Source organism: Gorilla gorilla, chromosome 2 (assembly GCF_029281585.2).
Source record: "Gorilla gorilla gorilla isolate KB3781 chromosome 2, NHGRI_mGorGor1-v2.1_pri, whole genome shotgun sequence".
Taxonomy (NCBI): Eukaryota; Metazoa; Chordata; class Mammalia; order Primates; family Hominidae; genus Gorilla; species Gorilla gorilla.
The window spans coordinates 58,900,443-58,925,581 of record NC_086017.1 but is presented as its reverse complement, the minus strand read 5'-3'; the positions used below and the strand labels follow the sequence as shown (position 1 = coordinate 58,925,581).

The following is a 25,139-nucleotide window of genomic DNA, read 5'->3' as shown; positions in this document are numbered from 1 at the left end:
ATTGCGCCACTGCATTCCAGCCTGGGCGACAGAGCGAGTCCATCTTAAAAAAAAAAAAAAAACTGTTTTTTTTTTTTTTTTGGTATTTCCTTTTTAGGCCCCAGTTAATTGTCTTGCTTGCTCTCTGGGGTGGATATATGTCCCTGTTATTGTAATGTGCTGCTGGACAATTCTGCATCTAGTTTTACGTATTGTGTCCTTCTCAGAAGCCTTGAGTATGCCAGTGTTTTCTCACATTGTGCAGGGCCCCTGTCTGGGATCTCTTTTCTTTCTTTCCTTGGGTACTGGATTTTCAGTGCTGCCTGGTTCACTCACTAATGAATCTTGTTGCTTACAGGTCCAGGTGCAGGTACAGCAGTCTCCGCAACAGGTCTCGGCTCAGCTCTCCCCACAACTCACCGTTCACCAGCCTACTGAGCAACCCATCCAGGTCCAGGTGCAGATCCAAGGCCAGGCACCACAGTCAGCAGCCCCCTCCATTCAGACCCCGTCTCTGCAGAGTCCCAGTCCCTCGCAGCTGCAAGCAGCTCAGATCCAGGTGCAGCACGTGCAAGCAGCCCAGCAGATCCAGGCTGCAGAAATCCCGGAGGAGCACATCCCACATCAGCAAATCCAGGCTCAGCTGGTGGCTGGCCAGTCTCTTGCTGGTGGTCAGCAGATCCAAATCCAGACCGTGGGTGCCCTTTCCCCACCACCATCCCAGCAGGGCTCACCCCGGGAAGGGGAGCGGCGGGTTGGCACGGCCAGTGTCCTCCAACCAGTGAAGAAGCGCAAAGTGGACATGCCCATCACTGTGTCCTACGCCATCTCAGGGCAGCCGGTGGCCACCGTGCTGGCCATTCCACAGGGCCAGCAGCAGAGTTATGTGTCTTTGAGGCCAGACTTACTGACAGTAGACAGTGCCCACCTGTACAGTGCCACTGGGACCATTACTAGCCCTACAGGAGAAACCTGGACCATCCCTGTTTATTCTGCCCAGCCCCGGGGGGACCCTCAGCAGCAGAGCATTACCCACATTGCCATTCCCCAGGAAGCCTACAACGCAGTTCACGTCAGTGGCTCACCCACGGCCCTGGCAGCTGTTAAGCTGGAGGATGACAAGGAGAAGATGGTGGGCACCACATCTGTAGTGAAAAACTCCCATGAAGAGGTAGTGCAGACCCTTGCAAACTCTCTCTTTCCAGCACAGTTCATGAATGGCAACATCCACATTCCAGTGGCTGTGCAGGCTGTGGCAGGCACTTACCAGAATACGGCTCAAACTGTCCATATATGGGACCCCCAACAGCAGCCGCAGCAGCAAACTCCCCAGGAACAGACACCACCACCACAGCAGCAGCAGCAGCAACTCCAAGTTACTTGTTCAGTAAGTGAAGACTTATAAGTAGGGCAGGCAGCCTGGTCCCTCAGGGCCCAGTGCAGCACAGAGCTTGCCTCGCAACCTCTGGCTTATTTACTGCTGTTACTCTTAGAGTGATGCAGTATTTAGTATTTGGGAGAAGAGGGTGAGAAACATCACGTGAGGCTATGCAACAGAAAAAAGAGTTTATCCTGGTACCTGGAGGTAAATGAGATGGCCAGGAATTGCTTTGGAGTTTTGGAGACATTTTGGGTTTAAGTACCATGGACACTTCTTTGTAATCTCTTCTCAGGAAGAGTAAAGTTACAGGTGTAGATGAATGGGACACCTCAAGTGTGCCCCAGTGCTGCTTCCTTGTATCATAAGTAAATGGTTTTAGCAAAACACTTGTAGTTTATCACATAGATTACAAACTCATCACTGGAGAGGCTGTGAGATTGTTCATTCTGTTTTTCATCTTTGGGCACACAGTGTGGGTGAATTAGAAAAGCTAAAATAACTCATAAGGAGCCTGTTAAAAGTGATCACCATTGGGAGGCTTGAATATGCCGTCTATGCGGTGGGACCTCCCAAGAGTTTTTGTGTTATGGGGGCGGCCGGGCGAGGTGGTGCACCTCTGTAATCCCAGCACTTTGGGAGGCCGAGGCGGGCGGATCACAAGGTCAGGAGTTTGAGACCAGCCTGGCCAATATGATGAAACCCCGTCTCTACTAAAAATACAAAAATTAGCTGGGCATGGTGGCAGGTACCTGTAATCCCAGCTACTTGGGAGGCTGAGGCAGGAGAATCACTTGAACCCAGGAGGCAGAGGTTGCAGTGAGCTGAGATTGCGCCATTGCATTCCAGCCTGGACAACAGGAGCAAAACTCTGTCAAAAGAAAAAAAGTAGGGGCCAGGCACGGTGGCTCATGCATGTTACCCCAGCACTTTGGGAGGCCAAGGCGGATGAATCACCAGAGGTCAGGAGTTTGAGATCAGCTTGGCCAACATGGTGAAACCCTGTCTCTACTAAAAATACAAAAATTAGCTGGGTGTGGTGGCACACACCTATAATCCCAGGTAATCCTACTCGGGAGGCTGAAGCAGGAGAATTGCTTGAACCTGGGAAGCAGAGGTTGCAGTGAGCTGAGATCGTGCCACTGCACTCCAACCTGGGGCAACATAGCAAGACTTTGTCTCAAAACAAACAAACAAACAAAACTATTAGTGCTGGGTGCAGTGGCAGTTGCCTATAATCCCAGCAGTCTGGGAGGCTGAGGTGGGAGGAATGCTTGAGCCCAGGAGTTTGAGATCAGCCTGGGCAATATAGGAAGATCCTATCTCTACAAAAAATTAAAAAATATAGTCTAGTGTGATGGCACATACCTGTGGTCCCAGCGTAGATGCAAGGGTTGCATGAGCCTGGGAGGTTGAGGCTACTATGATCATGCCATTGCATTTCAGCCTAGAGAACAGAGTGAGACCCTGTCTAAAAGAACTGATTGGTGAAATATCTGGTCCCGTTAGAGTGGGATATAGGGCCTCTGGTCTTATGGGACTGATGAAGGTGCTCTGCCTCAGTGGGCATAGGCTCCTGAGCATGCATATGTTTGTGGGAGCTGGTACAAACAAGTTTCATAAGGGACTGCACTTGGAAACATGGGCTGTAAGTGATTAATTAAGCAAAGGTTGACCAGGTGGTTTCATAGAGGCAATATCATATTATCCTAGGTGACATTGTTAAGGACCTGCTAAATATCTAGCTTGTTGGGCCTAGAAATAGAATAAGAGAAGATTTTTTGCTTCATATAGCTTAGAGTCTAGTTGTGAAAAGTAAGAACTTAGGATTTCTTTTCCTTCGAATTATTTATAAGGCAGAATAATTATGACATATACACAAAGACAAACTGGGAATTTAGAAATTCTAGGTTAAGAAGTCAACAGAGGTGTCTTTGTGGACAAAATGACGTTTGAACTGTAGTTTATTTATTTTTGAGACAGGTTGTTGCTTTGTTTCCCAGGTAGGAGTATGGTAGTGATCATAATTCACTGTAGCCTCTAACTCCTGGGCTCATAAAATCCTCCCACCTCAGCCTCCCAAGTAGCTGGGACTATAGGCACAGACTACCACACTCGGCATATATATATATTTGTAGAGACAGGGTCTCACTGTTGCCCAGGCTGCTCTTGAACTCCTGGCCTCAAGTGATCCTTCCACCTTGGCCTCCCAGAATGTTGGGATTACAGGCATGAGCCACTGCACCCTGCCTTGAACTGTTGAACTGTAGTTTATAGTTTAGATAAACAAAAGAATGGAACAGCATAAATACAGAGCCAAGGATGGACAGAAGGGACATGCCCTAAGGCAACTTGAGAAGGGAACTGTGAGAATGGAGTTAGTATTGAGGGGTGGGGGTGGGGTTGTTGCCTTCCCAAAGTAGAACTGAGTTTGATCTAATCTGTGGTAGGAAATCAGGAATTTCCTAGATTTGTGGTAACAGGAGGAATCAAGTAGATGTGTGTAGAATTGACTGCATATAGGAGAAACTAGCCAGTAGATTTGTAATAGGTCTCTATGCTCAGCTTTTGTTCACAGAGATGGAGCCCATTAGGCCTCCCCTAGCTCTCCTGGGCCTGATGGTCCAATTGCAGGTCAGTGCCTCATTTGGTACTTAGTGGTCTCTGTTTATAATTTCCATGTCTGGGTCTTCAGCAGGAGAAGATCCTTTCTGGAGTTCATTTTAGTGGGCCAGTGTTCTTCAGAGGCTGTATCTGATTTGGGAAAGTCTTAGAGTGATTTACATGAAGTTATTATTACCAGAAATAGAAAAATTGTGAAGAATCCCAATTTTCCATCCCAAGGGAAAGATGAGTTTGTCTGTATATACCACAAACATCCCTCTCCCTTCTTATGCAGGCTCTGTGCTAGGAGCTGGGGAATAGAGAGGAATAAGACAGTCTTTTCTACTCTTGGACCACTTTACAGCACATGCAGAAGACAGTCAAGTTGAACCCTAAGGGGAGCTAGTGACAAAATGTGTTCCTTCATCTGCCGCAGGTTGGAGAGGGCCATACCTTTTATGAAAGCTATCATATCTTCTGTCTTTAAAACCAGATTTATGGTGAAATCTCACTTCCTCACACCAACCGCCATCTGTGGCCCCATTTCTCTGTTCTTCTTTATTTCCAGAACTCTAAAAAAACATTATCTACACAAGCTGGGCTCCAGATGCTGTAATATTTTCCCTTCAACTCATGACTAAATCTGTTCTTGTCAAGGTCAGCAGTGACCCCCCTATAGCCAGTTCAGACCAGCAATTATGTTTTTATCCTACAGCAACATACAACACAGCAGCCCGTTGTTGAGACTCTTTTTTTTTTTTTTTGAGACAGGGGGTCTCATTCTGTCACCCAGGCTGGAGTGCAGTGGTGCGATCTCGGCTCACTGCAACCTCCGTCTCCCGAGTTCACACCATTCTGCCTCAGCCTCCCGAGTAGCTGGGACTACAGGCGCCTGCCACCACACCCAGCTAATTTTTTGTATTTTTAGTAGAGACAAGGTTTCACCATGTTAGTCAGGATGGTCTCGATCTCCTGACCTCGTGATCTGCCTGCCTCGGCCTCCCAAAGTGCTGGGATTACAGGCGTGAGCCACCGTGCCTGGCCAAGACTTTCTTTAGACTTGCATGTTATTACACATTCCTGATTTTCCTCCTACCCATCTGAGTCTTCTTTATTCCCAGGAGGCTTACCGGTGCCTTCTCCTCCTCTCTCTAAATCATACATGTTGATGTTCCTGAGGGTTCACTATTTGGCCCTCTTCTCCCTAAGGGATTTCTTTCCATTGCCATGGTTTTCAGCATCCTCCAGATGATTCTTGCTGCTGCTGAAGATGATAATCACTGATACTATCTGCCAGTACTACTGTTCTTGATGTTTAACATATTCTTCTAGTTTTCACATTAACCTTATGAAGTATGTACTGATACTTCTGTTTTACAGATGAGGAAACTCAGGCACAGAGAGATTAAGTGACAAGGCCAAAGCCATGCTTAAAAAGTGGCAGAATTGGCCAGGCGTGGTGGCTCACACCTATAATCCCAGCACTTTTGGAGGCCGAGGTGGGTGGATCACGAGGTCAGGAGTTAAAGACCAGCCTGGCCAAGATGGTGAAACCCCATCTCTACTAAAAAATAAAAAAATTAGCCGGGCATGGTGGTGGGCGCCAGCTACCTGGGAGGCTGAGGCACAGAATTGCCTAAACCTGGGAGGCGGAGGTTGCAGTGAGCCGAGATCGCGCCACTGCACTCCAGCCTGGGTGACAGAGTGAAACTCCATCTCAAAAAAAAAAAAAAAAAAGTGGCAGAATTGAGATTCAACCCTGCATGGGCTGGCCCTGGAGCCTGTGTCTTAATCCCTGTGCTGCACTGACACATAAGTCTCTCAGCCATGCCTTCCTCTGTTTGGAACCTTTTCCACATATTCAGCTGCCTACTTAGCATTTACTTGGACTTATTGACAATACCTCAGATCTTCATTGGCACCATTTCTAAAACTGTCAAACTTCCTTGTCTCAGAAAGTAGTGCTGCTCTCCGCCCAGTTGTTCAAACCAGAAACCCAGGAGTCATCTTTGTGTCTGCTTTCCCTTACTCCTCACAACCAGTTCATCAACAAGCCATGTTGCTTCTACCATCACACCTCTCAAAATCTCTTATATCATCTCCACAGCCACCACTATAGTCTAGGCCACCAGTACTTGCTTCCATTCTTGTTCTTCAATTTATTCTTCATAGAATAATCATAAAATATAAGATTATGTCACTTCCTAGCTTAAAACTCTCCAAGGCTTCCATTATATGTAGGAACAAATTTACACCACAATGTACAATACTCTGTATGAGTAGCTTTCAATCTGGGTTGCATTATTGCCTCCTCCACCCACTGATAGACATTTGGACACGTTTGGAAGAATTTTTGGAAGGTGCTTGGGAATGTTAACTGACATTTAGTGTTTGGAAGCACACAGTGGAGGGGGCCTGCTACAGAAGCACTGCCTCCCATGCTCTAGCCGCTGCCTACTTGTTCAGCCAGACTCCTGGATTTCCAGTTTGGGTAAATGATGTTGCCATTGAACGAAGGAGAGAGGTAACTCAGGAGAATAGATCTGGGCAGGGAAGCTAATGAATACTCTTTGTAGATGTTAGTTTGAGGTGGCTATGAGTTGTTCAGTTGGAGATGTATAGTACCCACTGGGTATATTAAGCGGGTGGGGGGGGGGGCGCGGTGGGGGTTCTAGCTTGGAGGTACATAGTGGTCACTTTGACAAATATGGATATCCAAACTGGAAAAGTGGGTGAGACTCACCAGGGAGAACATGTAGTTGAAATGAGAAGTGGGTCTATAGAGGAGCTCCATGGTTGACAAACACGTAAGGGCCTGGCAGAGAAAAACCCAGAGCATGCAGAGAAATAGCTGCTAGATAACTGAGGGAGGTCCGGGAGAGTGATATATCAGGAAGCCGAGCAGAGTGCAAAGGACAATGTTGTGAGTGACATTGTTGGATGTGCCAGAAAGGTCCAGTAGGTTAAGGCCAAAGCATCCATTGCATTTGACCCTTTCATTTCAGGTGTATGTGACTGGGGAGTACAAGGAGGGTGGTATTGCTGGTAGTGGTGGCAGCAGCTACTACAGGCCACCAAGAAGAGATTGCTCATTTCTGGGGTAGACAGAATAGTGATTGGAGCCCTGAATGCAGCATCCGGATCAAAGGTCTATGGAAATCAGAGAATGAGTCCTCAGATTAAAAGTAGAACAAAGGGCAAGAATGTCTGGGCCCAGCTAGAGACTTGGCTTTGAGCAAGACAGTAATTGGTGACAAACTTTTTAATAAAGCAGTGGGGGAAAGATGGGTTGCTCCCTGAGCTAAGAAAGTACTTATTGACTAGGTAAAGGGAGGCTTGGGCCTGTAGGTGGTGGGGAGGAGGGGATGTCTGCATGGGTCACTCAGAGGCTTCTGTTGCTATTGGGTCCTCTGGCCCTGAGCTCAGCTGCCCTCCTGGTCTGTGCTAGATGTCTTAGAGGGGCATGACGGTTGGCAGTTCATGGAACTGTTTCAAAGAAATGGTTTGAGTAATGGGTTTTTGTTGTTGTTGTTGTTGTTTTTTGTGATCCTTGGATTAGCCAGTGCAGTTAAGGAGAAAAACTGATGCCAAAGATTTTCTTCACAACGCTGCAGATTGAATCAGCTCTTTGCCCTAGACTGTAGTTTAATATATCGCAGTATTCTGGGCCTGATGCAAAGCTTTGCACATGTTGTTTGAATTAGTGAGTGAGCGAAACTAGGGCTTTGGGTGATTTGAATTCATTTTTTGCCATTTTATAGCACCTTTGAGAATCCAGGCACATTCTTTTTTTTTTTTTTCTTTTGAGACGGAGTCTGGCTCTGTCGCCCAGGCTGGAGTACAGTGGCACCATCTTGGCTCACTGCAACCTCTGCCTCCCAGGTTCAAGCGATTTCTCCTGCCTCAGCCTCCCAAGTAGCTGGGATTACAGGCGCGTGCTACCACACCTGGCTAATTTTTTATATTTTTGGTAGAGACAGGGTTTCAGCATGTTGGCCAGGCTGGTCTCCAACTCCTGACCTGAAGTGATCTGCCTGCCTCGGCCTCCAGAGTGCTGGGATTATGTGTCAGCCACCGCACCCAGCTCAAGCACATTCTTTGAACATGTGGTGACTCAGTTCTTGCCTTTCAAAATCAGAGTCCAAACTAAAAAAATGGAAAATCTTGGAATTTTAATATTTTTAGGGTATAAAGATCTCTTTAGAATCTGGCCGGGTATGGTGGCTCACGCCTGTAATCCCAGCACTTTGGGAGGCCAAGGCAGACGGATCACCTGAGGTCGGGAGTTTGAGACCAGCCTGGCCAACATGGTGAAACCCCATCTCTACTAAAAGTACAAAAATTAGCCGGGCGTGATGGCAGACACCTGTAATCCCAGCTACTCGGGAGGCTGAGGCAGGAGAATGCCTTGAACCTGGGAGGCGGAGGTTGTGGTGAGCCAAGATCATGCCACTGCTCTCCAGCCTGGGTGGTAGAGCAAGACTTTGCTCAAAAAAAGAATTTTAAAAAGTTGGAAATATTTTAACATTATTCAAACATTCACTTTTTTATTTTTATTTTTTGAGCCAGAGTCTCTCTGTGTCACCCAGGCTGGAGTGCAGTGGCACTGTCTCAGCTCACTGTAAACTCCGTCTCCTGGGTTCAAGTGATTCTTGTGCCGCAGCCTCCCAAGTAGCTGAGATTACAGGCATGAGCCACTATGCCTGGCTAATTTTTCTATTTTTAGTAGAGATGGGGTTTCGCCACTTTTTTTTTCTTTAAATGATGGTTCAACTGTGGCTGGACATTAAAATCACCTGGGAAGGCCAGGCACAGTGGCTCATGCCTGTAATCCCAGCACTTTGGGAGGCCAAGGCGGGCAGATCACTCGAGGTCAGGAGTTCGATACCAGCCGGCAAGATGGTTCAATAACAGCCGTCTCTACGAAAACTACAAAAATTAGTTGGGCATGGTGGTGCATATCTGTAATCCTAGCTACTCGGGAGGCTGAGAAAGGAGAATCGTTTGAACCTGGGAGGTCACGGTTGCAGTGAGCCGAGATCGTGCCACTGCACTCCAGCCTAGGCGAAAGAGCAAGACTCCATCTCAGAGGAAAAAAAAAAAAATCACATGGGAAGCTTTTAAAAATACTGACAATGTGCCTCTACCTTACACCAATTAAGTCACAATGGCTGGAGATAAGGCCCAAGTGTGAGTTTTGTTTTTTGTTTTTTGTTTTTTTTTTTTGTGAACGGAAGTCTCACTCTGTTACCCAGGCTGGAGTACAGTGGCGTGATCTCGGCTCACTGCAAGCTCCGCCTCCTGGATTCATGCCATTCTCCTGCCTCAGCCTCCTGAGTAGCTGGGACTACAGGTGCCCGCCACCACACCCGGCTGATTTTTTTGTATTTTAGTAGAGACGGGGTTTCACCGTGTTAGCCAGGATGGTCTCAATCTCTTGACCTCGTGATCCGCCCACCTCGGCCTCCCAAAGTGCTGGGACTACAGGTGTGAGCCACTGCACCCAGCCAGGGTGGGTTTTTTTTTGTTTTTTTTTTTAAAGCAATCCAGATGATTTTAAGGTGAGACCCAGTTTAAGAATCAGTGCTCTGGGCCGATGGCCCAAGCCTGTAGTCCCAGCACTTTGGGAGGCTGAGGAGGGCGGATCACCTGAAGATGGGAGTCAAGACCAGCCTGACCAACATGGAGAAACCCCATCTCTACTAAAAATACAAAATTAGCCGGCCGTGGTGGCACATGCCTGTAATCCTAGCTACTTGGGAGGCTGAGGCAGGAGAATAGCTTGAACCCGGGAGACAGAGGTTGAGGTGAGCCGAGATCCTGCCATTGCACTCCAGCATCCAAGAACAAGAGCGAAACTCTTTCCCCGCCAAAAAAAAAAAAAGAAAGAAAGAAATGTTGAGTCTCAGTTCCTACCCTTTTCAATCAGAATATGCATTTTGATAAAATCCCCAAGTGATTTGTTTGCACATTAAAGACTGTGGGAGCAGTGCTTTGAGCCAGTAGTTCTCAGTGGTGACCAAACATTAGAATTACTTTTTTACTTGAGGAGTTTTTTTGTTTTGTTTTGTTTTTTCTTTTTTCTTTTTTCGAGACAGAGTCTCGCTCTATCACCAGGCTGGAGTGCAGTGGTGCAATCTTACTCAAGGAGTTTTTAAACAATTGATACCTTGGCTCCCCCTCAGAGAGATTCTGGGGTAAGTCTGGCTATTAATGTTTTTAAATAAAAGATGTGACCGGGCACAGTGGTTCACACCTGTAATCCCAGCACTTTGGGAGACTGAGGCGGGCAGATTACCTGAGGTTGGGAGTTCAAGACCAGCCTGACCAACATGGCGAAACTCCGTCTCGACTAAAATTATAAAATTAGCTGGCCGTGTTGGTGCATGCCTGTCATCCCAGGTACTCGGGAGGCTGAGACAGGAGACTCACTTGAACCCGGGAGGCGGAGGGTGCAGTGAGCTGAGATTGCGCCATTGCACTCCAGCCTGAGCAACAAGAGGAAAACTCCGTCTCAAAAAAAAAAAAAAAAAAACATTTAAAAGTGCAGCCAAGGCTGAGAAGCACTGCACTAGCCCAGTTGCCGTGCTGCTTTTGCTGTCCCTGGGGCAAGAGGTAGAACTCCAAAGCTTCTTAAAAGTAGGACAGCAATGAGTAGAGAAATATTTTCTTAAATAAATGAACTATACATAACATTTTTCTGGCAATTTTGCAGAAGGATCTAATATAAAACAATATTGACACATTTTCATGGTTTCTCTCCTATAGGCTCAAACTGTCCAGGTTGCTGAAGTTGAACCACAGTCACAGCCACAGCCTTCCCCAGAACTTCTGCTTCCAAATTCTTTGAAACCAGAAGAAGGGCTTGAAGTATGGAAAAACTGGGCCCAGACCAAGAATGCTGAACTAGAGAAGGATGCTCAGAACAGATTGGCACCCATTGGGAGTGAGTGTCTGGGAAGAAGAGTGGGCTGTGTCTAAAATGCAATGGTACTAAAGTAACAGGAGGACAAGATGCCAGAAAAGTGGTGTCCCCTGTCTTGGGGACAAGAGAGCAACATCTGTAATAGTATGTTGAATTCAAGCCTAGTAACAAGCAGTACTGACCTTGTGTACATAATAAGCAGGATATGTGGGGTTTGCCCAAAACCAGGCATTTTTAGACATACAGGTTTCAGGAGTTGACCCTACCAGACCTAAGCAGAGTGGCTTCTGGGAGGAAATGGGAACCAGGGATAGGCACTCAAGCCCTTCTTTCTTGGCATTAGGCTCATATACTCATGTTATAGGCCAGTTCTGACATTACAGGCATGAAACATTATAGTAGATACAAGTGAGCATTTCTATCCCAGCACCCTGATGGGCAGTATCTGTTCTGAGCCTTCCAGATATGGACCCCCAGGACCTTCATTCATTTTTGGGGCTTCCGTTGCAGGGCGCCAACTGCTGCGATTCCAGGAAGATCTCATCTCCTCTGCTGTGGCAGAGTTGAATTATGGGCTCTGTCTAATGACACGGGAAGCTCGAAATGGAGAAGGTGAACCCTATGACCCAGATGTGCTCTACTATATTTTCCTGTGTATTCAAAAGGTAGGAAACAGATCTTCACAAGAACATGTTTGAGCTGTGTTCCTATTGGATGTTTGCTAGTTTAGTTAATAAAATGATAAGCAAGAAGTTAAAATAAGGAAGTTCTCTTTCAGGTATACAGTGAGTTTTAAAATACACATTTGTTTTTTTTTTTTTTTAAGTTTTAAAAACCTACATGTTCACTTTAGAAAATAAGAGCCGGGGCCGGGCGCTGGTGGCTCACGCCTGTAATCCCAGCGCTTTGGGAAGCCGAGGCAGGTGGATCACTTGAGGTCAGGAGTTGAAGACGACCAGCCCAGCCAACATGGTGAAACCCCATCCACTAAAAATACAAAAATTCGCCAGGTGTGGTGGTGCACTGCCTATAATCCCTGCTACTTGGGAGGCTGAGCCATGAGAATCGCTTGAACCCAGGAGGTAGAGGTTGCAATGAGCTGAGATCACAGCGTTGCACTCCAGTCTGGGTGACAGAGCGAGACTCTGTCTCAAAAATTAAAAAAAAAAAAAAAATAAGAAAAAAAATAAGAGCCAGGCAAGATGTCTCACACCTGTAATCCCAGCACTTTGGGAGGCTCAGGCAGGAGGATCGCTTGAGCCCCAGGAGTTTGAGACCAGCCTAGGCAACATAGTGAAACCCCATCTCTACAAAAAATTAGCTGGGTATGGTAATGCGTGCCTGTAGTCCCAGCTACTTGGGAGGCTGAGGTGGGAGGATTGCTTGAGCCCCAGAGGTTGGGGCTGTAGTGAGTCATGATTATGTGACTACACTCCAGCCTGGGTGACAGAGTGAGACCCTGTCTGAAAAACGAAAAGAAAAAAAATTAGCTGGGTGTGGTGGCACACACCTGTAGTCCCAGCTGTTTGGGAGGCTGAGGCAGGAGGATCCCTTGAGCTCAGGAGTTCGAGGCTGCAGTCAGCTATGATTGTGCCATCACACTTCAATCTGGTCTACAAAGCAAGACCTTGCCTCTTAAAAAATAAATACATAAATAATAAAATAGGAAAACAAACATTATTCATCCTACTACCTAGAGAAACTTCTATTACATTATTGGTAATTACCTTGACTTTTTTTTTTTTTTTTTTTTGTAATTCACAAAGCATTTATGTAACACTTTTCTTTTTGTTAAAGTAAACCTGATTTTCATGAAGGTAATTTATTCAAAACAGAGTCTTGTGCCAGCATAGAGGTTTTCTTCTCATTGTTCCCTGCACTAACACTAACTGCTTATTTGAAGGAGTCTAGCTAGAATAATATACCAATGTAGTTAGGTTTTCAGGACATCTGTGGTGAAGCATAACAGAAATTTGCAGACTGGCAGTTCAAGGGAGCAGAGATGGATTTCTTAGTGTTTGAAGGCTCTTGAGGAGAAACCCACAGTATAATAGAATAGGGCTTACTGGTTGGGACTTATTCTGTTGCCTAGTCTTGAGAAATGTCTGCCTCCTAGTTTTTTCCTCTCTTGGTGGTCCTAACCTAAGTACTATGTGAATTGCTTTACATGCTTTCATTCTATGCTCTCCCAGTCCTGGAAGGCAGATACCATCATCTCCATTTACAGGCAAGGAAAGTGAGTCTCAGAAATTAAAAGACTTGCACGTGTTGTTTAACTTATACAATATCTAATGGAAGGCTGACCCCAGAGCCTATTCGTGATTTTTGCTAACACAAAACAATGCCTTTCTTGGGTGAAATAGCATTCACAACATCTGCCTTATTTACCCAACTCTCAAGAATGTCATGAGAATCAGTCACATGAGCTTAGGCATACTATGGAAGTGTCACATGCTGGTGCCTTGGTTTGTTGAGGTGTGAATGGGTAGGGAAGGATGTAGTACTGGTAGAAAAATATATTTATTTCCCCTGAAATCCTTGTTCAGGAGACTACCAATAACTTATATTAATTGTTTTTCTTTTAGTATCTTTTTGAAAATGGAAGGGTAGATGACATTTTCTCCGATCTTTATTATGTTCGGTTCACGGAGTGGCTACATGAAGTTCTGAAGGATGTTCAGCCCCGGGTCACTCCACTTGGTAAGAGTCTCCCTTGTCCTTGGATATCTTTCCTACCTGGATTTAAGAAAGATCAACAGCTTCTGTGGTTGGCTATGAAAAGCATGTGGGTGAGGGGGATATAAATCCCAGACTGCAGCAGCATTGGCCACTGTGCTACTTGCCCTGATAGGGAAGAGGCACTGCTCACCAGAGAAGCCTGCTGGTTCCAGTGTGGGAAGGACACAGGAACAAGCAGAACTAGTGGGGTAGTTACTATCTTTTTTTTCCTATTAAAATGTATTGATTAAAATTAAAATCATAACAATTAAGGATTATGGACAGTTTTATCTGTAGAGCATAATTTTTGCTTTACTCACAGGCAGCCTTCTGGACAGCATGTTCTATTGGAACAAAAGCATAGGTTATTCAGTGTTTTTCTTTGTTTGTTCTTAAAAAAACATGGTCTTGGTATGTTGCTGAGATGGGCCTCAAACTCCTGAGCTCAAGCGATCCTCCTACCTCAGCCTCCTGAGTAGCTGGAGCTATAGGCATGCGCTACTGTGCTCAGCTATTTTTGTTTTGTTTTGTTTTGTTTGTTTGAAACGGAGTCTCACTCTGTAGCCCAGGGTGGAGTGCAGTGGCGCGATCTTGGCTCACTGCAGCCTCCGCCTCCCAGGTCCCAATTCAGGCAATTCTCCTACCTCAGCCTCCTGAGCAGCTGGGATTACAGGCATGTGCCATCATGCCCAGCTAATTTTTGTATTTTTAGTAGAGACAGGCTTTTGCCACGTTGGCCAGGCTGGTCTCAAACTCCTGACTTTGTGATCTGCCCACCTCGACCTCCCAAAGTGCTGGGATTACAGGCGTGAGCCACCGTGCCTGGCCTGTTTTTGTTTTTAATAGACTTTTTTTTTTTTTTTTTTTTTGAGACGGAGTTTTGCTCTTGTTGCCCAGGCTGGAGTGCAATGGTGGGATCTTGGCTCACTGCAGCATCCACCTCCCAGATTCAAGTGATTCTCCTATCCCAGCCTCTCAAGTAGCTGGGATTACAGGACATACCACCACACCCGGCTAATTTTTATATTTTTACTAGAGACAGGGTTTCATCATATTGGTCATGGTGGTCTCGAACTCCTGACCTCAGGTGATCCACCCACCTCGGCCTCCCAAATGCTGGGATTACAGGCATGAGCCACCACGGCCAGCCAATAGACTTTATGTTTTAGAGTACTTTTAGGTTTCCAGAAAAATTTAGCAGTAAGTACAGAGAATTTCCATATAACTCCTTAAGTATATACCCTCACACACAGTTTCTCCTATCAATAACATGTTGCGTTAGTGTGGTACATTTGTTATAATTGATAAACCAATATTGATACATTATTGTTAACTATAGTTCATAGTGCTATGAACTATATTATTGTGTTGTACGTTCTGGTTTACATTCTGTATCTGTTGTACATTCTGAGTTTTGATGAATGTATGATGACATGTATCACCATCATGGTGTCATATAGAATGTTCACTGCCCTAAAAAATACCTCTTCTGGGCCAGGCATGGTGGCTCACACCTGTAATCTCAGCACTTTGGGAGGCAGAGATGGGCTGATCACTGAATATTGGGAGTTCAAGACCAGCCTGGCTAACATGGTGAAACCCCATCTCTACTAAAAATACAAAAATTAGCCAGGTGTGTTGGCAGGTACCTGTAATCCCAGCTACACGGGAGGCTGAGGTAGGAGAATCGCTTGAACCAGGGAGTCGGAGGTTGTGGTGAGCTAAGATTGCGCCACTGCATTCCAGCCTGGTGACAGAGCGTGACTCCGTCTCAAAAAAAAAAAAAAAAAAACCTTTTCACCTGTTTATCCCTCCCTCCCCCAGATACCCTGGAAACCACTGATGTTTTTACTATCTTCACAGTTTTGCCTTTTCCAGAATGTCATATAGTTGGAATAATTCGGCATGTGGCCTTTTCAGATTTGTTACTTTCATTTAGCAATATGCCTTTAAGATTCCTGTGTGTCTTTGGCTGGGCGCAGTGGTTCATGCCTATAATTCCAGCACTTTGGGAGGCCGAGGCATGTGGATCACAAGGTCGGGAGATCGAGACCATCCTGGCTAACACGGTGAAACCCCGTCTCTACTAAAAAATACAAAAAATTAGCTGGGTGTGGTGGCGGGTGCCTGCAGTCCCAGCTACTCGGGAGGCTGAGGCAGGAGAATGGCATGAACCTGGGAGGCAGAGCTTGCAGTGAGCTGAGATCGTGCCACTGCACTCCAGCCTGGGCGACAGAGCAAGAGTCTGCCCCGTGCCACCCGCCCCCCCACTCCGGCCCAAAAAAAAAACAACACAGTCTGGGCACGGTGGCTCACGCCTGTAATCCCAACACTTTGGGAGACCGAGGCAGGTGGATCACTTGAGAGCAGGAGTCCGACACCAGCCTGGCCAACACATAAAACATTGTCTCTATTAAAATACAAAAAATTGGCTAGGCGCGGTGGTTCACACCTGTAATCCCAGATAATCCCAGAGCTTTGGGAGGCTGAGGCAGGTAGATCATGATATCAGGAGATCGAGACCATCCTGGCTAACACTGAACCCCGTCTCTACTAAATACAAAAAATTAACTGGACGTGGTGGTATGTGCCTGTAGTCCCAGCTACTCGGGAAGCTGAGGCGGGAGAATTGCTTGAACCAGGGAGGCAGAGGTTGCAGTGAGCTGAGACCACGCCACTCCACTCCAGCCTGGGTGACAGAGTGAGACTCTGTCTCAGAAAAAAAAAAAGGACTAGCAGCTGGTTGCAGTGGCTCACACCCATAATCCTAGCACTTTGGGAGACCGAGGTGGGAGGATCAGTTGAGTCCAGGAGTTTGGGACCAGCCTGGTCAACAAAGTGAGACCCCCATCTCATTCATAATAAATGTCTAGGCTGGGCCTGGTAGCTCACACCTGTAATACCAGCATTTCGGGAGGCCGTGGTGAGAGGATTGCTTGAGCCCAGGAGTTCAAGACCAGCCTGGGCAACATGGTGAGATCCTATCTCTACCAAAAAATAAAACACACACACACACATATTAAATATCTGACCAGATACCTCACCAAAGAAAATGCATTGATGACACATGAGTATATGAAAAGATGGGCTGGGTGCGGTGGCTCACGTCTGTAATCCTAGCACTTTAGGAGGCCAAATGCGGGTGCATCACTTGAGGTCGGGAGTTCAAGACCAGGCTGGCCAATATGGGGAAACCCATATCTACTAAAAAAAGTACAAAAATTAGCTGGGTGTGGTGGCACGTGCCTATAATCCCAGCTACTTGGGAGGCTGAGGCAAGAAAATCACTTGAACCCAGGAGGTGGAGGTTGCACTGAGTCAAGATCACTTGCCACTGCACTCCAGCCTGGGCAACAGAATGAGATTCTGTCTCCAAAAAAAAAGATGCTCTCATCAGGTGTCATCAGAGAGTTGCAAATTGAAGTAATGAAATACTACTGTACATTTATTAGAATCGCAGAAATTCAAAACACTGACAGCACCAAATGCTGACACAGATAGGGAGTAACATGTCATTTATCGCTTGTGGAAATGCAAAAAGACACAACCACTTTGGAAGACAATTTGGCAGTTTCTTACAAAAGTAAACATTGTTGCCTTATGATGCAGCAGTTGCATTCCTTGACATTCAGAGAAGTTTAAAACTTGTGTTCACACAAATATCCGAGTTTTAATCCCTGTTTAATTTAATAAAATACATTTATTAAAATGTATGCTGCTTTACCCTTAAAAAAGAAACTTACTGGTTAGACAAATTTTTTGAGTGCCTACTATGTGCCAGGCAGTCTGCTAGGTGCCGGAGAATATAATACAGCAGTGAAGAAAATGGAGCTTGCACTATAGTAAGGCGAGACAGTGTATAAATAAGTAAGTTAACTCTAGTACTTTGTCTTTTTTTCCCCCTCCTTTTTTGTAGAGAGCAAGGTCTCGCTATATTGCCCAGGCAGGTCTCCAACTCCTGGGCTCCAGCTATCCTCCCACCTCTGCCTCCCTAAGAGCTGGGATTACGGGCATGAGCTGCTGCGCCTAGCAATTTAAGTACTTTGAAGAACAGAACACAAAGGAATGGAAAGTGTTAAGAGTATTACAAGGGAGGGCTATTGTTGGAACAGAGACATGAGTGACTACATCACTCTACATAATTTGGAAGTTTTCAAGCCAAGTATGGATATGCAGACTTCACTTTTCAGTCTGTTATTATGGAAGTTTCAAACATAAATAAAATAAACAATAGATTAATGAATTCCCCCATGTACCCATTTTCCATGGCAAATCTTTTTTTGTTGCTGTTTTTTGGCTTTTGAGACGGAGTCTCGCTCTATTGCCCAGGCTGGAGTGCAGTGGTATGATCTCGGCTGACTTCAACCTCCGCCTCTGGGGTTCAAGTGATTCTCGTGCCTCAGCCTCCCAAGTAGCTGGGAATACAGGCATGTGCCACCACGCCCAGCTAATTTTTTTGTATTTTTAGTAGAGACAGGGTTTCACCATGTTGGCCAGGCTGGTCTCAAACTCCTGACCTAAAGTGATCCGCCTGCCTCAGCCTCCCAAAGTGCTGGGATTACAGGCATGAGCCACCGAGCCTGGCCTGTTGCTGTTTAATTCCTTTTTGTTTGTTTTTGTTTGTTTTTAAGTTTATTTTTTCCATTTTAAACCTTATGTATACCACCACCTGTTTCCCCTCTCCTGTATTGGAAGTAAATTCCAGATACTTTATCCATACTTTTTTTTTTTTTTTTTGAGATGGAGTCTCTGTGTTGCCTAGGCTGGAGTGCAGTGGTGCAATCTCAGCACACTACCACCTTCACCTCCCGGGTTCAAGAAATTATCGTGCCTCAGCCTCCGAGTAGCTGGGATTACAGGCACCTGTCGAGGCTGGTCTCGAACTTCTGGCCTCAAGTGATCGGCCCGCCTCGGCCTCCCGAAGTGCTGGGATTTCAGGCATGAGCCACCGGGCCCAGCCTATCATACTTACTTATTTATTTATTTATTTACTTATTTATTTGAGACAGATTCTCACTCTGTCGCCCAGGCTGGAGTGCAATGACACGATCTCGGTTCACTGCAACCTCTGTCTGCCAGGTTCCAGCGATTCTCCTGCCTCAGCCTCCCTAGTAGCTGGGATTACAGGCGTGTGCCACAACACCTGGATAATTTTTATATTTTTAGTAGAGATGGAGTTTCACCATGTTGGCCAGGCTGGTCTTGAACTCCTGACCTCAGGTGATCCACCCACCTCAGCCTCCCAAAGCCCTGGGATTATAGGCGTCAGCCACCGCGCCTGGCCCGGTTATGTCTTTTAATACTAACTTTTTATTTATTTATTTATTTATTTTTTTGAGATGGAGTCTCACTTTGTCTTCCAGGCTGGAGTGCAGTGGCACGATCTTGGCTCACTGCAACCTCTGGCTCCTGGATTCAAGCAGTTCTTCTGCCTCAGCCTCCCAAGTAGCTGGGACTACAGGCGCATGTTGCCACACCCGGATAATTTTTTGTATTTTAGTAGAGACGAGGTTTCACTGTGTTGCCCAGGCTTGTCTTGAACCTCTAACCTCAGGTGATCCACCTGCCTCAACCCCCAAAGTGCTAGGATTACAGGCGTGAACTGCGGAGCCCGGCTCATACTTTAAAAAATAATTTTAAAAAATGGTTGGGCACAGTGGCTCACGCCTGAATTCCCAGCACTTTGTGAGGCTGAGGTGGGCCGACCACGAGGTCAGGAGTTCGAGACCAGCCTGGCCAATTATGGTGAAACCCCATCTCTACTAAAAAAATTACAAAAATTAGCCGGGTGTGGTGGTGGGAGCCTGTAATCCCAGCTACTCGGGAGGCTGAGGCAGGAGAATCACTTGAACCCAGGAGAGGCGGGGTTTGCAGTGAGCCGAGATCACACCATTGCACTCCAGCCCAGGCAACAGTGCAAGACTCAGTCTCAAAAAAATAATAATAATTAAAGAAATCAACAAAAAAGGTAAATCCATAATGTAATTAAAATCTACCCTTTATTAGGCTGGGGCAGTGGCTCGTGCTTGTAATCCCAGCACTTTGGGAGGCCGAAGTGGGTGGATCATGAGGTCAGGAGATCGAGACCATCCTGGCTAACACGGTGAAGTCCTGTCTCTACTAAAAATACAAAAAAATTAGCTGGGCATGGTGGGCCTGTAGTCCCAGCTATTCTGGAGGCTGAGGCAGGAGAATGGTGTGAACCCGGGAGCTGAGCTTGCAGTGAGCCGAGATTGCGCCACTGCCCTCTAGCCTGGGCAACAGACCGAGACTCCATTTAAAAAAAAAAAATCTACCCTTTATTAAAATTTTTAATAGTCTTATAAATTTCATTATTTTGATTTATCTGAATCAAGGTCAAAATTAAGTCTACATATTGAAATTGGCTGTTGTGTTTTTGTTTTTGTTTTTTCTTGAGACGGAGGCTTGATCTTGGCTCACTGCAACCTCCGCCTCCCAAGTTCAAGCAATTCTTCTGCCTCAGCCTCCTGAGTAGCTGGGATTACAGGCGCGCACCATCACACCCAGCTAATTTTTATATGTCTGGTAGAGATGGGATTTCACCAGGTCAGGCTGGTGTGGAACTCCTGACCTTGTGATCTGCCCGCCCCCTGGCCTTTTTTTTTTTTTTTGGATACAGAGTCTCTCTCTCTTGCCCAGATTGGAGTTCAGTGGTGCAATCTCGCTCACTGTAACCTCCGCCTCCTGGGTTCAAGTGATTCTCCTGCCTCAGCCTCCCGAGTAGCTGGGACTACGGGCGCCTGCCACCACGCCCAGCTAATTTTTGTATTTTCAGTTGATACGGGGTTTCACCATGTTGGCCGCGCTGGTCGCGAACTCTTGAGCTCAGGCAATCCGCCTGCCTCAGCCTCCCAAAGTGCTAGGTTACAGGTATGAGCCACCTTGCCTGGCCTTAATATTTACTGTTCATCTTAATTGCCCCCCTCTCTTTTGTCTTACAGTATATTCATGGAAGAAACTAGCCTTTGAAATTGTCACACAGTCTGATTTTTGCTGATTGCACTCTGTGGTGTAGTTTAACATGTTCTGTTTTCCCCATGTATCTACAATTGATTGGTAATTGAATATTCAGATTGATTCCGGATTTTTTGTTTTGTTTTGTTTTTGGCAAGATTACTTCATAGTTGGCCTTTCTTTGATCACAGTGCCCATAATGTCTGAATCCACTGATTCTTTATGGGTTGCAAAACAGTATTCTAATGTTATTATTACTTCATAATTACTTGGAATATAAACTTTCCTTTTTTTTTTTTTTTTTTTTTTAAGAGACGGGGGTCTCGATTTATCACCCAGGCTGGATTGCAGTGATGGGAACACGGCTCACTGTAGCCTGTAGCCTCAACCTCCTGGGCCCAAGCGATCCTCCGACCTCAGCCCTCCGTGTAGCTGGGGGCCATAGGCACATGCCATCATGCTTGGCTAATTTTTGTATTTTTTGTAGAGATGGGGTTTTGCCATGTTGCCCAGGCTGGTTTCGAACTCCTGAGCTTAGGCATTCCGCACACCTCGGCCTCCCAAAGTACTGGGGTTACAGGCATGAGCCACTGTTCCTGGCCCTAACTTTCCCTCTTTAACTCTTTGGGTTCATAATGGTATAGATTGTATAGAAGAGGAAGGGTTAACAGCTGTTTTTTTTTTTGTTTTTTCTTTGCTTAGCCAGTTTTCACAAAAATGAGTTAGTTCATCATCTTCTCTCAGTGATGTCCAATTAAGGTTTTCTTGTTTTAAGAGTCATTGTGAACTTACAGATTTAAACATATTTAATGAGATTCAGCTGATTGCAGTCATCTTTACTGATGCACAAATGTCCCATCATTGGCCATTAGAAGCCTCTTTAAATTGACCCGTAAGTCCTTTTGACATGACCCTAGTTGTCTTTCTTGATTTCTGATTTCACAGAATGTTTCAGTCCCATCTTGGACATTTCTTGTTCTAGTGTAGAATCCTTCAGTTCTGGAGCCTGGTTCCTTTTATTGGGGAATGGTATTTCAGTGCCTTACTCTGTATGCCAGGGGTGCTTATTGTTCCTAGATTGGTCTTTGTTTCTAGGATCTTCAGTGGGCAGAACTAGAAATTGTTTTTAAAGATAAAATACATCATTTTGGTGCCTGTAGTTCAGATTCAGAACTATAAGGCTAATACCTAGGTTTTTTTTATCTATTGCCCCTTACTTCCGTGCTAGGAGCCCTGGCCCTCAGTCAATAGAGTCTGTTTTATTTTATTTTGATTTATTTTTTTGTTTTGAGACAGGGTCTTGCTCTGTTTCCCAGGCTGGAGTGCAGTGGCACAATCTTGCCTCACTGCAGCCTCTACCTCCTGGGCTGAAGCAATCCTTCTACCTCTCAGCTTCCCAAGTAGCTGGGACTACAGGTGCATACCACCACACCTGGCTAGTTTTTGTATTTTTTTTTGTAGAAATGGGGTTTTGCCATGTTGTCTAGGCTGGTCTCAAACTCCTAGGTTCCAGTGATCCACCTGCCGTGGCCTCCCAAGGTTACACCCATGAGCCACCATGCCCAGGCTATTTTACTTTTTCTTAAAGGGTCTTGCTTTGTCTCCCAGGCTGGAGTACAATGTCGTGATCATAGTTCACTGCTGCCTCACCCTGTTGGGCTCGGGCTGGGACCCAGGCTGAAGCCATTGCACTCAGCTGTTTTTTGTTTTTTTTTAAGGTTTTTGTATTGACAGGGTCTCCCTATGTTGCCCAGGCTGGTCTTGAACTCCTGGGTTCAAGCAGTCCTCCTACCTTGGCTTCCCAATGTGCTGAGATTATAGACATGAGTAACCACACCCAGCCAAGTTTATTACAAATTGTAGAGAAGAGAATAAAATTAGGGAAGTGACATCAGAGGGAGCAAGTGGCAGAGCGAACCCAGAGAAGTGGAACATGCCAAAGTATGGCAATAATTGTTCCCAGGAGAAAAATAATTTTTTTAAAAAAAGGAAGGCCAGGCGTGGTGGCTCCCGCCTATAATCCCAGAACTTTGGTAGGCCGAGGTAGGAGAATTGCTTGAGCCCAAGATTTGAAGACCAGCCTGGGCAATATAGCGAGACCTCATCTCCACTAAAAATCAAAAAAATTAATCGAGTGTGATGGTGCACACCTGTGATCCCAGCTACCAGGGAGGCTGAGGTGGGAGGATTCCTTGAATCCTTCTTTGCTGAGAAGGGCTGTTTTCTACTCATCCTGGATCTTGGGGGCTTCAGATATGTCTAAGAGCAGAAAAGCTTTTCCCATTGCCACTGGGTCACAAAATAGCCGAAAAGTAGACAAAAAATAGAGTCAGAACTGCCTTAAAGAGATGGAAATGCACTATTAGAGAGCCAGCTTTGTTCTGGCAAGAGCATAGAACACAGAAGAGGAGTGTATCGGGCAGAATGTTCTTTTTTCTGCTTCCAGGAAGTGTCACACACTGTGCTTGCTTGGAGAATCCCGAAACCCTGCAGGAGAATACTGTTGCCTGCTCCTATCTCATTATGTACCCAGTGCACAAACATGTGCATACTGACTGACTTCAGCACATGAAGGGGCTTGGTGGTCATTCAAATGTCATCTTTCTTTGGTGCAGACCTGGCTGACCAGGGCTCTTATTCACATTATTGACCTTTGCCTGTGCCTAGCTCTGGGTTCACTTATGAACCAGGGTCTTACAGTAACACCAGCCCTGTGGGGGGGATCTTGTAATAGTTCAAATACTGGCATATTGGCTAGGCGTGGTGGTTCACGCCTGTATTTCTAACTGCTCAGGAAACTGGCAGGAGGAGTCTTTGAGCCCAAGAGCTCAAGGCTGCAGTTAGCTATGATTGTGTCACTGTACTCTAGCTTGGGTGACAGAGCGAAACCCCATCTCTTTTTTTCCTTTTTTTTTTTTTTTTTTGAGACAGGATCACACTCTGTCACCCAGGCTTAAGTACAGTGGTGCAATCACGGCTCACTGCAGCCTTGACCTCCCAGGCCCAAGGAATCCTCCCACCTCAGCCTCCCTGGTAGCTGGGATCACAGATGTGCACCATCACACGACTAATTTTTTTGATTTGTAGTGGAGATGAGGTCTGGCTATGTTGCCCAGGCTGGTCTTCAACTCTTGGGCTCAAACAATTCTCCCACCTCAGCCTCCCAAAGTTCTGGGATTACAAGCGTGAGCCACCATGCCTGGTCTTCCTTTTTTTAAAAAAGATAAATATTGTAGAAGAGACCCTGTATCTTAGCTAATAATAATAATAATAATAAAATCCCCCAAGGAGTATCAGTCTCTTTATCTAGAGAAGAAATGACAATAGCCGTTTTTTTTTTTTGTTTTTTGTTTTTTTTGTTTTGTTTTGTTTTTTTTGTTTTTGAGATGGGAGTCTCGCTCTGTTGCCGAGGCTGGAGTGCAGTGGTGCAATCTTGGCTCACTGCAAGCTCCACCTCCTGGGTTCACACCATTCTCCTGTCTCAGCCTCCCGATTAGCTGGGACTACAGGAGCCCGCCACCACACCCGGCTATTTTTTGTGTTTTTAGTAGAGATGGGGTTTCACCATATTGGCCAGGATGGTCTCAATCTCCTGACCTCGTGATCCACCCGCCTTGGCCTTCCAAAGTGCTGGGATTACAGGCATCAGCCACTGCGCCTGGCCGGCCTTGCTTTTTAGAGACAGTTGAGATGAGAGAAGACTTGGTAAGGGCAAACGGGCGTGCATGCCAGTTCTTTGGGTCCTGGACCACCTTTGAAAATATGCAAAGCTCTGTACACTCTCAGAGAAGTATGCATGTATATAGAGTTTGGTTTATAGTTTTCTGTACTTCACTGTCTCTGAGGGCAGTCTTTTTGCCCTGTGTTAGCCTTGGATTAGAGGGTAACAACAATCATGTAAGGCTGTGGTTCTCAAGTGTGGTGTTAGAAGTGCTCATCATCAGGTTCCACCTCAGAAACAGATTGGGACCCAGCTATCTGTGTTTTAAGAAACTTTCCAGATGATTTTTGCCACACTTTAGGGAGAGTCCCCTGATGAAATTTATACTCGTGTGTGGTCCTTATGCTTCACACATCCCATATTGTGCCTTTGAGAGACCACCTGCCATCCTCTTGTTGTGACAGTACTCTGTTCCTCCTAGGCTATGTCTTGCCCAGCCACGTGACTGAGGAGATGCTATGGGAGTGCAAGCAGCTTGGGGCTCACTCCCCCTCCACCTTGCTGACCACCCTCATGTTCTTTAATACCAAGTAAGTGTTCTAGAGGCTCCACTGCTGGCATCTGTCCAGTGAAGAGTGTGGAAACTATCCAAGAGGCCTTCTGAATTCCTCTGACATATATTTGAGAAACTGGGCTACTGAAAGCCCTAACCCCACTTGGCTGCATTTTATTTGGTAACCAGTGAGGCAAACATCCTTGCCAGACCCCTACCATCCATCTTGATGTGGCTCCTGCACTGGACACTGCTTGGGTACGGGCCTGCCCAGATCTTGGGAATGTGGGCAGTGGCTCCTCTGAAGCACCAGTGGGCAGAGGATGAGTCATGGTATCCTCCCGGC

The 25,139-nt window shown here is 46.0% G+C and overlaps 1 protein-coding gene across 6 annotated transcripts in view; it reads left to right on the top strand.

The window, feature by feature from the left end:
• The window catches only part of QRICH1 (glutamine rich 1), a 63,883-nt gene that overhangs the window by 35,638 nt on the left and 3,106 nt on the right, over positions 1 to 25,139 (top strand). For all 6 annotated transcript variants that reach the window (XM_004034113.5, XM_019023098.3, XM_019023094.3 and 3 more), the window contains 5 exons: positions 338 to 1,366; positions 10,730 to 10,907; positions 11,397 to 11,551; positions 13,472 to 13,586; positions 24,722 to 24,830. In XM_004034113.5, coding sequence (XP_004034161.1) covers positions 338 to 1,366; positions 10,730 to 10,907; positions 11,397 to 11,551; positions 13,472 to 13,586; positions 24,722 to 24,830 — 1,586 coding nt within the window. The remainder of the gene's footprint in view (positions 1 to 337; positions 1,367 to 10,729; positions 10,908 to 11,396; positions 11,552 to 13,471; positions 13,587 to 24,721; positions 24,831 to 25,139) is intronic.